At 35.7% G+C, this 15409-nt stretch overlaps 1 protein-coding gene across 6 annotated transcripts in view; it reads left to right on the top strand.

The window, feature by feature from the left end:
• frmd3 (FERM domain containing 3) overlaps positions 1–15409 on the top strand; it is a 62458-nt gene that overhangs the window by 21547 nt on the left and 25502 nt on the right. For 4 of the 6 annotated variants that reach the window (XM_038305462.1, XM_038305454.1, XM_038305438.1 and 1 more), the window contains exons 2-4: positions 6811–6915; positions 9747–9789; positions 15267–15348. In XM_038305462.1, coding sequence (XP_038161390.1) covers positions 6811–6915; positions 9747–9789; positions 15267–15348 — 230 coding nt within the window. The remainder of the gene's footprint in view (positions 1–6810; positions 6916–9746; positions 9790–15266; positions 15349–15409) is intronic. The other 2 variants (XM_038305471.1, XM_038305446.1) reach the window with 1 other exon arrangement.

Raw genomic sequence — 15409 nt, 5'->3', positions numbered from 1 at the left:
TAGACACTATTTGTGTTACGACCCTCGGCCATTTAGAAAGAACCGCGGTGAAAAAGGTGAGCTTCAATGACTACCTGAAACCATAGCTCACCTCACCTTTATGGCTGAAAGTGCGCATGCGCAAAAAAAGGTAGCGGGGGCGGTAAGGTAGGATGGTTTTATGTAAAAAAATCACCAGAATGATAAAAGACAATTAGGAGGACCACTTATTTAGATGATCCACCCAGAAATAAAACGTCATCCTCTATGCCTCTAATAGTCAAACAAATAACATATTTAGATACACACCTACTCTTACGTTTCTTCAGGGAAAATCCCATAAATAGAGATTTTCTTTTTTCTAGTTAGCACTTGATTTTTTACATCACATGATACAAATCAGCCATGGCAGGCCTCCTGCAGTATGCTTGTGGGATGAGTTGACTATATGTGAACTCTTCTGTGCAACGTGCTTGTTTCATGTTTAATTATGCTCCATTGAGAGAAGCATTGACCTGAAATTTCCAATTCATGTATTTTGCATTTCATACTCATGTTTTTTTTCAGCTTAGATAATTGTAAACTTTAAAGTCAGGTATTCTGACATGAAGGGTTTTAAACATTCATTCCATAATCCTACACACGCATAGACATAAATCATCTATGTTGAAGATACTTTTATACATTGATTATTTTGGACTTATTGCACAAACCAATTGAAGATAAATGTATTTTTATGCTCTTTGTACTTATTCACCAGTGTGCCAGTACAAATTCTGAGTCATCCAGGTCATAGCAACAAAACAGGCTTAAATCAGAGACAACCGATGGTTCCAGTAATCTGGGATGGTGCTGTAATTATATAGATATATAAATTTGTGCTTATGCCACCTTTTCTATTAAATCTTTTTTGCTGTTTCAACATTGCATTTTCTTTTTTGTAAATAGATTATTCTTTGTCACCTTTTTTTTATTTTAATATTAAATGCTGTTTTTTTATGATTCACTTTTAGGTTGCAAGGTGGAAAAAGAGAAGATACAGTATAATGACCAGTGAAAAATGACAGTAACCATAATTTTGAAAAGAATTGTTTTAGATATTTAGCTTTGTGATTATTTATTTAATTCATTATGGTTCTCTTTTACAAGCTAAGCTTCTAAACTATGCAGTGACCACTACATACTTAGATCGTTAATTCTTTGAATCACCAGCTTCAGTCAATAAAGCTGGTGTCAGTATCTTACAATGCAATTTAGTTGCAAATGTCTGCAGAAGAAGCGGGGAAAGCTAATGACTTTAGGTGCAATTAAGATCTGGTTTGCTGACAGAGAGCCTAACTTCTCTACTGTTGCTGAGGATGTCTGAGGGAAAAGAGAGTAGCTTTGATACAGGATGCAGATACAGGTATAAAGCAAGAAAAATAGAATATCTGGAATCTTAAAGGTTATATTTTTATTGAATATTTTAGAATATGGAACTTATTTGTGGATAGAGTTATTAGACAGAGATAAACATTTCATTTCATGAATTCTAACAAATTTCATGATGATGATATATATTACATGGTAATATATAGATAATTTATTACCATGTAACATAAGATCATTCAAATATTTATATATTCTAAACTGCTCCTGAACAGTGTGTTTATTCCCATGCACTGAATAGATCCATGGGGCTTCTTTTATAAATAAATGTATAAGTGGGGCATGGCATGACGGTCAGCCTGTGGTTCTGCTGAGGTTAACTGGAAGCCCAGGTTCCTTTAATATCCGCCTTAAGGTCTTCAGCTTTGTTGGCTCTTATATTACTCCTCTTCCTCCTATAAAATATTCCATAGATTCTCTATGGGTTTCAGGTCAGGCCAGTTTGGTGATCAGTCAAATAGTAATACCCAGAGGTGTCAAGTAATGACGTACTTTGTTACTGTACTTAAGTACACTTTTTAGGTATCTATACTTCACTTCATTACTTTTTTTTCTTCCTACTTCTGACTTCTAATCATTACATTTTATCTATACTTTCTATTCTTTACATTTTTAAAACAAACGTTACTCATTACTCTTGGTTTATGTTTATAAATATTTATTTAACATCATGTGCGCCATCCAATGCAGATCATTGGCGCCATTCACATCTAGTGAAACCTAGTGTATTTGGATGAGTCATATAACGCAAACACTCATTGGTTAGCTAAAGGAAATTATTAGAAGCAAGCAGGTGATCTTCATACTGCAAACGTGAATTGTCTATGCCATGCTACAATGTTGGATTTAGAAAAAGATGTTGAAATGTCTGAAAGGTCGGACACAGGCAAGAGCGTATCGGGAGATGAAGACCAACAAGACCTCCCTCATCCTTGGCTCTATCTCAAATAATTTTTCGAAATAGTCGAAAAATTGAGCTTTCAATTCATATAGAGGAATCTGGCTGATTTTTTAAAGGTTACTTTATACTTTTATACTTTAAGTTGTTTTTGGAGCACATACTTTTTCACTTTTACTTGAGTAAAGAGGTCAAGTTGATACTTTAACTTTTAGCAGAGTGTTTTTAAACTGCAGTATCTATGCTTCTACTTAAGTAACAAATGTGTGTACTTTTTACACCACTGGTAATACCATGGTCACTGGACCTTGTAGGTTAACTATGGACATCGGAAAAAAAACAAAAAAACACCAGCAGATGACAAGGCATCCCAAACCATCACACATTTTGGGAACTTCCGACAAATTCTTGCGTGATGATTTTCTTGGAGCTGCTTTTTAAGGGTGTTCCGTGTTCACTCTTTATTTTCGATATGATACCGATATCGCGGCTTTGACAAGCGGCCGATACTGATCCTGATACAATATCAGCTCAAATCATATTGACTTTTATTACCCTTTTTATACAGTCGAATGTAAAAAAAAGTTTGATCAAGTAATATTACTACAACGGAAGCAGAGTGTCTCTATCACCATGAAAATATTGGAGATTTTAGATGCTGGACAATAAAATACAATGCAGGTTTTTTGCTAATTTTGGACAGATCTCTGAATATATCTGCTCATCATGACACCCACCTGCTTTTATCCCTGTCGCTAGGGCACCTTTTCCTACCAGTCTTCTCCCTTCACTCGAATTTAAATAAATAATGAAATGAATTCCATGATAATCCATGGATGTCAGTGATTCTCTCTTGGATATCTGTTGAGTCTACAGTCTTGTCCGTGATCATGTTACCAAGGCTACATATAGAGGTTTGGGAAGCATTTTCAGGTGTTTTGATGAAGGTGTGACATTAGTAGTTTCCAATACTTAAGCTTTTCACAAAATGAACCTTTTCCTCCAACAGAACTCTTGTCTTTTAATTTAGCTGTAAACCATAATCATTGAAATCACAAGAATTAAAGGTTAAAATACTTTTCTTGAATCTAAATGATATATGGTTTTCTCTTTCTGAAACAGATGAAAAAAATGAGTCAAGATTTGTATTATATTCATATTTTTTTACAGGTACCTGTATGTATGCATTATGGCTGCTCAATATGGCCAAAACTTATAAAGTGATTTTCAATATAAATATAAGCAAAATAAAAATCTTTGAGAAACTGAAGAACAACCGTGACAGATGTCCATACAAAATTATAACCATATTTTATAAAAATTCTTTAATGTAGCATTTTAGAGATATTTTTCTTTAAAAAAAAATAAAACACATTAAACTACATATAAACCCAGAACGTCAGTCAGTGACAAATGCTGTAATCATAAATATATAGAAATATCGGTAACTTCATATCCATCCTTCCATATACCATCACACTTTATCCCAGCTAGGGTCAACTTCATATCATTGTTATGAATTGAAATTATATCAGGAAATATATTGATAATGAGTTATTGTCCAGCCTTAGTAAGCAACAATATTTTAGGGTAGACAAGAAGAGGATGAGATATTTTAAAAACAGCATAAGTGCAGCTGAGAAGAGCAATTATGTATTTTTTGATCAGTTAACTGATTGGCTGATATTGTTGTTGGTGGCTACTCATTTACTAATTTATTTCCATCATGCTGCCAAAGCTGTGGATCTGTTTGTGTGTTCATGTATGTTGTTAAGTAAGGGGCACATAAAACACACCAAGGGCAAATGATGAGCTTTATTGGGTCAATCGGTCTTGCATAACAAAGGAAATAATATACTCATCCTGGATGGTGATGGGTAGAGCAACCTTGAAGGAAGTTAATCTGTGATGCATGTGATATGATCAGGGACGTGCAGAGACCGTTGGAGGGGCGGGTGCTCAAAGTTAAAAGAGGGCACATGGGGCACGGATTTAAAACATTATACAGAAACATACCTTGCTGTACAACTGGTTGAAATGTACCAACCCATACTATAAATAATGGAACGTAGAATCAAAATACACCCTATCACACATACTCACATATTTGTTTGAGGTCAGTGCAAAGCGAAATGAGTGTGTTTTACCTCATGAAACAGCTTCTGTTGAGGGGGTTGGTGCTTCTGTGTTGCTTGAGTTGGGCTGTATTAATCTGATGGTACAGACACTAAAAAGAGCATGGGAGAGATAGCAGCTGATTAAACAAGTGGTGTGTGTTCATGCAAGATGCAAAGATAACTAACATTTAAAATGGCTCACTCTGACTGACCTGCCACACTGCTGAATTGCTAGAGTCTGTTGCCAAGGCTGACTGCTTAAAAACCAGTTGCTCATTCAAAGCCACAAACACAAACAATACTTCAAGTTTAAAGGTTTCAACCTGTATTTATTAACAAACATATATTCACATTGTATAAGTAACTGTAACTGAAAGGGTAACATTATTCGTGGGAGAAAGACAATAGAGAGAAGGTGGCTCTGTCTTTCTGTCAGTTTCTGTCAGAGTCTGTGCCTTAGTTTTTTTTTTTGTTTTTTTTTTTATTAACAATGTAACAGAACAACATTGAAAATTTGTTTGTTACTGTTGTTTTCTCTAACTGAATATGGCTATAAATAACTGGTGCATGTGTTGATCTTACCTTTTGTGCTCTTTGTCATCCAGCTGGTGAGTGATCCACTGCCTTTTGCAGCCTCACACAGCTCCTTTTGTTTTTGTTTCAACCTCCTCTCCTTACAAGGCATCTCTGCAAAATGAAATAAGATACTTAAACTACAATCTGATCCACATAAAACACACATACAAACAAAAATTGACATTGCATACCTTTTTAAAAAAAATTGTACTGCATAGCCACAAGTTTAACCCATTAATATTTTGCCCTTTATTATTCCTAATGCTATAAAATAAAAATTTATTAAATGATATAGAAATAACTTTTTTAAATGTTTTTTTGCTTTTATTTAGTTTGACTATTAAGTTTGCGCATGACAGCAAGGGTCCAAAAGTTATACAATTTTTCTGTATGCATATTAGCCTATATGGGCATATTTATTTTTTTGTGTAAATAAAGGAGAGGTTTAGAAATTCAAAACTCTAATTATTTTTGTTTTGTAATGGTCCAAAATGATGTGAATATGCATACTGCACAGTTTTAGTGAAATAAAACAGGAAGAAAACACACCTGCTTGAGAGTAAGATACATATCTCTCTGCAGTAACAACAACAGAAACCTGACGTACTTCCTCCCCATAGCACGCTGTGCGTGTGTGGTGGTCAATTAGATAGCGGCAGGGATGCAACTACCTACCTACATTCTGGGGCAATGAAAGTATTATCAAAGCATTTAAAAATGACTGGCGGGATCATTTTACCATGATCGTTTCTGCGCCTCCTCCAGTACCGGTGCCCTATAGTGCATACCCAGTTTTTGCGCCGCTGGCTAGGGCTATAACTTGTGAGAGGTGTGTGCAAATTGCACACAGCAGAGAGGATGCTCATTGCTTACTTTACTCGGTCAGTCTACTCATCTTGCAACAATAAACCTTGCACAAACTAACACCACTGCAGCACCTACTTACCTGACCAGTTGTTTACTTTTTCTGGAGTCGCAGTGGTTATCCGCAGCAGCAGGGCACGTCACGGTAGTAAGGTTAGCTTGAGGGCACGTTGTGTGAAGCTGACGCGGCCGGTCACATGATCCAGTATATCATGTGACCTGCCACGGTTACCATGGAACAGTAGATCTAAATTATAATTGTTTTGGACATGCACAAACACACAAATACACACGCACACACACACGCAAAAAAAATAAATAAAAAAAATAATGATAATAATAATAATAATAAACCCTACAAAAGGGCACTTTGAGAATCAGGGACAAAGGGGCAGGTGCTCAAGCACCCTCCGCCCCCCCCTCTGCACGTCCCTGGATATGATGAAGCCCCAGAGTAATACAGATTTTACAGCTTTATCTTTAACTATCATCTATAATTTAACAAAAAAAAATGAAGGGCATCAGTGTGTAAATAAGATATAGACATACTTGGTTGTATGATCATTTTTGTGCACAGAAAGTTAAATTTTTTATAAATTGTGTAGATGTGGAGGTGATTAATGTAGAAATACTATTGATTGCTTTGAGCCAGCCCTGTGTTTATGAACTATAGAGGCTGAGTCAACAGTATAACCACAGCAACTGTATCAGCACCAAGAGGCCAAAAAGTTGCAGACACAGTGCTTTAAGTTAACGACTTATACTTAAGTGAAATAATGTTTATGGGGCAGCTGAGGATCATTCTTTTGAATTTTTGTGTCATAATATCTACAGATGCAACTGTTTATGTGTTTTGTTGTTTTCTGCAGATTGTACATCGAATTAGAGGCTGATATCTAGCAGTAAATCTTACTGAACACTTTGTTTTGCCTTTTTCTTGCTTTCTAGAAAGAGACCAGAGGCCAGTTCCTGTTGGACCATGTGTGTAATCATTATAACCTGCTGGAGAGGGACTACTTCGGTATTCGATACGTAGATCCTGATAAGCAAAGGGTAATTATCCGAACACAGAAGCACACAACCAAAACCACAAACTTTTTAAAGTATCTTTATTATTTATCACTGATAATTTGTCTCTCCCATCATTAAGTCAGGTTTGGGTATAACTGTTGTGAAAAAGAAAAATAAAAATTTTATGTGAGCAAATGTTAAGAAATCATGTTCTTTATTAAGCTGTTAAACAAGTTTAGTAGGTACCCCTGTGAGGAACTCTAAGCTATCCACTGAGCTTCAGGGATCTGTCAAATGCAAAAGAAAAAATTTGTTAAAATGTAAATTTGCAATGTCCAATAATTCTTACAATTACACCTTTTAAAAGGCTTGTAAACATTGCAAATGAATGGGTTCAGGCATTTAGCAGATGTGTGGAAGATTCAGTTAAACTTCACTCAATTCAACCCAGTTTTCTTTTATAGTAGTTATTCCCAGTCAGTGTCATTTAGGTGCAGCTTGAATGCTTCCACTAGGTCAGGGTTCTGCAACCTGCTGCTCCGGAGCCACATGTGGCTCTTTGGGGCCTCTATGATGGCTCTTTATAGTGGCTAAAAATTATATAAAGAACTAACTAATGCACTATAATAATAAATGCCAATTTTAGAAGCTTTAGTGATTTTTATAAATAATAATTGAATTGAATTATCACAACAGAATGACATGATGTTATTTAGTTTGAAAAAATATTGGCTATATCATATAATTTTTCTTTTTACATCAAATATTACGCTATAGAAGAAAATTCATGCTTCATCTTCATTAATCGTTATATGTTTTTTCCTTATTTTAAGCTACAAATAGAAACAAACTGTTGGTTGTTTAAGATGGCAACAGATTAACTATGGCAGATATTTTGTATGTATGTAGTATGTAATATTATGCGGCTCTAAATGACTTTTGCTTAGCCAGATCAAAAGCAAAATGGCTCTTCAATTATGAAAGGCTGGAGACCCATGTACTAGGTCAAACCTGGAAACAGATTTTCCCTAGAGGAACCTTGCACAACAAATTAAATTCAAATCAACTGTATCCAACTGGCAAACTATGATGGCATCTTCCACACAAGACTGACCTTTGCTGAATTTCTTCCCTCTCTTTCTCTAACCCCTTCCCTATCAGACCACAAAACAACATGCAATTTGACTGGAATTAAATAAAGTTTCTTTCAATTCTCCTTTTTTATAGTTCTGTTTTGTTGTCTCATTGCTTATCAATGAGTTTAGAGTTTTAAACAATCAGTTTTGCTTGTTTTTCGACTAGATCTTACAGGACTGCCTCCTGCAGCCTCTGGCAATATTTTACCAGTATTAAGCAAATGAAATAGTCAGCTCCAAAATAGTCAGCTCAGGAACAAACAACTGCAAACAGAATAAAACTCACTGAGAGAAAATAGTTGAACTTATTCAGCTGCGCTCTGCTAGATGTTACTCAGGCAGCAGTGAGTGCATTACAGACTGAAGTGACAAATAATCAAGATCACTCTCCATATTTCAAACATCCCACACGAACAGACGACACCAGATGCTTCATTTACTGTAGCTAGACTGAATTTACAGTGAGCAAAACGCATCAGTTTTTCAGAGTGAAAATATTGTTGGAAAGTACACAACTAAATCGACCAAAAATAGGACAAAATGAAAAATAAAAAAATTCAGCAGATCTTCCTAAACTTGACATTTTATATTCAGAGGAAAGATGCAACAGAAGTAATGTGAACCTGTGTAAGGAAGTTGAAAATACACCTAAAACTCAAGTTAAATCTGGTCTGTTAAATACAAATTTCCCATTGTGATGTAAATAAGCTTTATTCTCTTCTTTTCTCGCTTTGTTTTAAGTTTACTGATCTAATGTAACAAAAAAATGGAGGGGAATGGGGGGGGGGGTCATTTTACACAGTAGCTTGATTCTGAAGAAAATATTTCTTTTTAGGCTCTATCTGTTCAGAAAGCAGCCTTGGGAAAAATCTCACCTCATAGATGGATATCTGAATAAAGCAAACACATTGAGGAGTTCTTAATTCATGTAATTTATACAGGAAGTGTATAGAAAAAAAGTGATTTTTCATGCTGCTGTTATGGAGTATGTATGAGCAAAACCTTTATTTTGTGTGTAATACTGCAACAAAAAAAAACATAAATAAACAGAAATGGATTTAAAATGACAACAAAATCAAATAATTGGGAAAAATGGAAATTAAATATGATTTTTCAGTGTAATCTTTGAACCTTTGCTGAAATCCAGCTTCTCTGATTTCAACATGTAACACTTTGTTCAATATCATTGCTGTTAACATTGAACAAAAAATTTATTCATCAGGATAAAAGACCTTAATACATGATTTTTTTTTCTTACAGTGTCCTGTCTGGCTATGTGGCAATAAGAATAATTGTCCTGATGCCAAAAAGAGCCCAACAGATTTTGCTTTCACAAGTGGAGCAATACGGCTATCACCATAGTGTTCCGCTTGATTTATGCATATAAATAGCTTTAATATAATTCATGCAGGGAGTATTACAGATTATATGGACACTACAATTTAACAGGAAAGGAAAATCAGAAAAAAAGGAGAAAAGATGAAAGAAAGAGGAGATAAAAGGGAGATAACGTTAAAAAAAACTTCAGTCTGCTTCATCACCTGCAAAGAGATGTAATAAGAACAACACAACCAACGTGACATGATCTTTAACACAGGTTTAACTAGGAAACTTTATTTTAGATATTAAATAAGCACACAGTAATTTAAGGATGGTAATTTCGCTTCTATTTGCCTTGTCATTTTTTAAGGTTTCCTTTTTTTATTTTCATTCATGTCCTATTTTTCTCTCTTTCAGCATTGGCTGGAGCCCAATAAGCCTGTGGTGAAGCAAATGAAGTGTAAGTGTCCCTTCTGCTCACCTTGTTGCATTAGTCTCTCTGCAAAAGCATCAGTAAGCATACTACAGTGTCCGTCATAATGATTGGCATCCTTGGTAAAAAAAAATGTTTAAAAACATATAAATCAGCAGCATTTAAAAACCTGCATTTCTCCTAAAGAGATCTTTGGAGACCTTCCACTTACAACATCTCATTGTTTGCAGAACCAAGTTCAATGAAAGATCAAATGGGTCATCATCTCAACAGCGTATGAACATTTCCGTACATTTTGTGCCTTTATATTATAGATGTTCCTCCCTGGAGCTATAATTACTTATTGGACACTGACTGTTGATCCAAACAGAGCTCATTAAACACTTTTCTTAATCAAAGCCCTCTGTCTCTGGATAGTGTTTTCAGATGTCCAAAAAAGCAATCTTCCAGGGCGTTTGTCATAGCTACAGTTCTTTAATAGTTTCTAATATTTGATCTTACAACTCTATTGGAAATTTCAAGAAATTATTTACATTTTTCATGAAGAAGTGCTTCCTGTAAAGGTCTGCATAATATTTAAAGTTTGAAGAGAGTATGATTTTACTCTAATGGAAGTTAACCACATTAATGGTTGTTGACAACAGCCAAGCAGACTGCAATATTATCTATGCCAGCAATTATTAGCATTTGCTATTGTTTTATCCTCCTTTTGGACTGATGGCAGTTTGCCAGCACCACTCTGAACCCCACTCTCTGTTTGCCATTACAAAGGCAACTTTACAGATGAGAATACCGGTAAATGTAATTTTCTGAGTAAGCATAGGCTGGTCTTAAATTATCCACCATGTTTTGCTTCAGTCGAAAGTCTTTTTCTTTTCTTTTTTGTCTCAATGAACAGATCAGCAGATACTGTATCTGAAGGTCTTTTATAGATTTTACTGAAACCTGTGGCCTTGACATTGATTCTTATAAGCAATAATTATCAGACTATCATTCCTGTTTTAGGCCAGTCTAGATTATTTTGAAGAGAATTATGAACCTCAACATGGCTCAAAATGCATGGTGCTAGGTGAGGTTTTCAGATAAAATTGTGATTTATCAGCGTTTGGTAATGTCTAGAACAGCTTCACAGTCTTTAACAAGGGACAGTCTCTGAGTCACAGGTGCTACGTGCACTGGATGCTCCTTATGTTTGTCACAACAAGCTCAAATGTAGGTCAAACTCAGGCCTGACTGGGTATACTGGTGTCATGGTACTTCAGTCAGACTATGCTCAAAAGAAAGACTGTCTTTATGTCCCAACAAAGAAAATGTTTTGGAGTAACTCCCCGCCAAAACAATAAAAAAGAACAATAACAAAGCAAAAGAAAATTGTGGCAAAGAGGGCTGAAACTGTCCCAAAGGTGCTACTACTTGTAGTTGTTGTCTAGCGGCTTATCTGGGAACGGATCACACAGGCAGCAGTCTCAGCAGACACTCCCAGATTTCCCTCTCCACAGATAACTCTAGCTCATCCAGTCGAGAGACATAGTCCGTCATCCTCTAGGCCTCCTCCCGTAGTGATGTGCCCTCGAACACCCCCCGGGGGAAGGGCCTAGGGTGTATCCAATAAAGATGTCCGAACCTCCTCAGTAGACTCCTCTCTATGCGGAGGAGACGCAGCTCTATGTTGAGCCCCTCCTGAATGACTGAGCTCCTGTCTCTAATGGTGAGCCAAGCCACCCTGCATGGAAAGCTCATTTCAGGCGCTTGTATCCAGGATCTCATTCTTTTGGTCATTATCTAGATCTGATGACCATAAGTGAGGGTGCGTATGTAGACTGACTGGTTAACCTGAAAGATCACTCAGTCAGGAAGAGGCCCATATTTCAAAAGTAGAAAGTTAAGTTTACAAATGTACCTCAAGACAAGGACTCAGATTTTTCATAAATGTATTATATTTTATTAAACTAAAACAATCTGGGCGCCAAGATGATCACAGCTACAGATTTGAATAAAAAAGAGGGATGCCTGCATCCTTTAAACCTAACCATTCCAGCTTTAATGCACGGGGTTGGCAGCATAATGCTTTGTGTGTTATTTTCAAATGGGGGGAACTAGTGCACTCCACAAACCAGTTTAAAGGAAGAGCAAATTACATGACTTCAGAATATTAAAGCAACACCTTAAATATTAGTTTAAGAAGTTGTATAATCACAGTGATTATACAGCAAAATTAGTGACAAAGTGGCTAAAAGACACAAGTCCAGATAGGAGCGGCCACCATAAAGCCATAACCTCAGTAATTCGCAGGAATAGGTAAAAAAGTGAATAAAATCCTTTGTCTGATTTTCTATTCGTTTTGGGTCTTTCTAACTTAGGTACATGTAAATGTTTTGTTTCTGTTGTATATCTGAACACATTAGTAATAGAACATTTTTGATGTTTCAAAAATTGCCACTTTATGTCAATTTAAAAAAAAAAAAGAATCTATTTATTCAGCTTTTTTATGTAGTTGTATTGTATTGTAAGTTACACAAGTCTATTAAATTTCATTTAATGTATCTTTTTTAATTTCTTTAATTTGGGGAAAAAAATGTTTGACATTAATGTTTTTAAAGTTTTATTGTAAATCTGTATTTATTGACAATCAATTTATTTTGTCATTTTGTACACACTCTAGACTTTTTAATTTTTTTAATGTGCAGCCTTGATAAAGGTAAGCAGCAGTGATACAAAAATACTATGATGAAAAAAAAACACTGTGATGAAAAAAAGTGATGTAAACATGTGACTGTATAGTTACAGTTACAACATTCAGTTTTTTTTTGTTTTTTTTTATTGAACAGTTCTGTACTGCAGCAAGTTTTGGGATATATATATTATTATTTTTTCAAAGGACAGAAAAAAAAATCAGGGGATAAAAATCTACTTTACCTTCATAAAAAATGTAGCCAAAATCCACTTTGGGGGTTTTGAGATCTTTGTGAGTTTTAATGTTGCCTGGCATGTATGTTTTTATTCAACGGTTTCTTCCTGTGCTCTCATAATTCTCCATCTAGTCTAGATGTTTCCTCCATTTCTTTCATTTCCTCTATTCCTGCATCCTCACATTACTATCTGAAGTTCACTCACTCTTTAATGATTGTGCTGTTCTTTCTGTACTGTTATGAATTAGTAAAAGAGCTAATGGCTGCATAATCTCCCTTAGAGTAAATGCAAGGCTGAGGCTATTTGCTGAAAACTGGAATTACGGGGTAATAAATATGTCATGGACAAGAGTTATAAAAGCAGAATATTCCAGAGCTAATTCAAACTAATTGAGCGACGCTTGTTGATAATGAGGCTAAAAGAGGAAAGCCAGATTAATCAGGAGCATAGCTGAAATTGTGGAGTTTGAGATGAGAAAAGCTGACGGAGAATGGAAGAAAGGAAAAAAATAAAGAAGAGGATGGAGGAAGAGCATTGAATAGATTTGATTTGAAATGACACATCATCTCTGCCGCTGGCAGGCTTTTTTCCCAACCAAATTAGATTTTTGCGTCTTGTGTTTTTGGGACTTTTTTTTGGCTCTCAGCTTACGCACATCAGTAGATTTTACATTTACACGGCGTTTGCACCAGCAGCCTTTCTCAAGAAGGTTTTCAGAGACACTGTTGCCATCCCTTAAGCTTTAGCAAATAAGCAGCTCCAGTTGTTTTGGAGCTGGTGGGAGGATGCATTTTTCACGTTGCTCAGCATGTATTATGTAGATGTGTTTTTTTTTTTATTTTTTTATTTCATGGCTAGATAATACCACAGGGGCTCCTGCTCTTAAAGGAATAGTACACCCAAAACATGATTAGCCTTCATTTTCTACTCACCTCCATGCTGAACAACACTCTGGAGTACTTTTTTGATATCTCAAATGCATCTGGAGATCTGGGAGGCTTCTTGCTGTCTGCTGACATTCAAATAATGGAGGTCCATGGCGCCTGAGACAGAAAGGTCCATAAAAGTCCACAAAAAACGTGTCAATATTCCTCCATACTGCTCGTCCAATGTAATCCAAGTGTCCTGAGTGGGTAGCATCCAGAATTTACTCGAAACGAAGTCATTTAGAATGTTTTTAGAGCATAAACAGTAGTGTATAGGATTTCCTAATAGCGCCCCCATGCGCGCTCACGATTCTACGGAAGCCGGCAGACCAAACCGGAAGAAAGTGCGCATTCAGCGTCTGGTCTGCCGATAATGCAAGCGTAGAAGAAGAAATGTGCTGTTTACCTGTGCAAAGAAAGAAACAAACGAAAGAAAAATGTCTGAGGACTTCAGTGTTGAGGAAGAGCATGAGTTCTTTGCCGAGCTGAATGCGCTGGTTTGGTCTGCCGGCTTCCGTAGAATCGTGAGCGCGCATGGGGGCGCTATTAGGAAATCCTATACACTACACTGCAAAAACAATCCAGAAATAAGTAAAAAATGGCTTAAATTAAGTATATTTAGCCTTAATTTGAGCAGGTAAATAAGATGATTTGCCAATGGAATGAGTATTTTCACTCTTAAAATAAGATAGTTAGATAATATTTACTTGAAATAAGACGATAAAATAGTTTTTTCTTATTTTAAAAGGAAATTGTCTTGTTCCATTGGCAAAGTGTCTTACTTACCTCCTCAAATCAAGGAAAAACACACTTATTTTAAGAAAAAATAACTTATTGAGATTTATATTTTATGCAGTGTACTGTTTAGGCTCTAAAACGTTCTAAATGACTTCGTTTCGAGTAAATTCTGGATGCTACCCACTCAGGACACTTGGATTACATTGGACGAGCAGTATGGAGGAATATTGACAAGTTTTTGTGGACTTTTGTGGACCTTTCTGTCTCGGGCGCCATAGACCTCCATTATTTGAATGTCAGCAGACAGCAAGAAGCCTCCCAGATCTCCAGATGCATTTGAGATATCAAAAAAGTACTCCAGAGTTTTGTTCAGCATTGGGGTGAGTAGAAAATGAAGGCTAATCATGTTTTGGGTGTACTATTCCTTTAAAGGCAGGCTGGAGGGGGGGAGCACTGAGAAGATTACTGGTTAGAGAATATTATTTCTTCTCCTCTAACACTCCTCTTCAAACACTCCATTTTAGAAATTTTAATCTTCAAGGCCCCTACATTTCTGACCAATCTTTATAAAAGTAAACAAATAAGTGAAAACGAAAGTAATCCCACACATATAAACTGGAATATGCATTCTGATTAGGCTCTTTTTTTTGTTTAAATAACTTTTAAGCAGCTATTTAACCTAATTTTTATTAAGTACACTTTTATGTATTAAAACTACTGTTGCTTTGAAGTAATATGCTAATGTTAAATCTTCTACTTTTATAAACTGTAAGCAGAATATCATCACGATTAATTGAAATAAAGAATTGAAACCATCTGTGTGTGATTAGTATATAAGAGGCATTATACTTTGTGATTTCAGTTATTGAAATAAATGAATTATTGAACAATAGTTCAGCAATTCTTCCTGTGTATCTTCTTTTTCTTCAGCAGCTCAGCAGCCATACACCATGTGCTTCCGCGTCAAGTTCTACCCCCATGAGCCAATGAAAATTAAGGAGGAGCTCACCAGGTAAAAAAATGACAGATAAAGATGATTTATTCATGTGCAAATATTTCATTTTTTTTCCATA

Source organism: Cyprinodon tularosa, unplaced genomic scaffold, assembly GCF_016077235.1.
Source record: "Cyprinodon tularosa strain WSP-4 unplaced genomic scaffold, ASM1607723v1 ctg115, whole genome shotgun sequence".
Lineage (NCBI taxonomy): Eukaryota > Metazoa > Chordata > Actinopteri > Cyprinodontiformes > Cyprinodontidae > Cyprinodon > Cyprinodon tularosa.
Note: the sequence above shows the minus strand (reverse complement) of the source record. Positions and strands in the feature narration are given on the sequence as shown.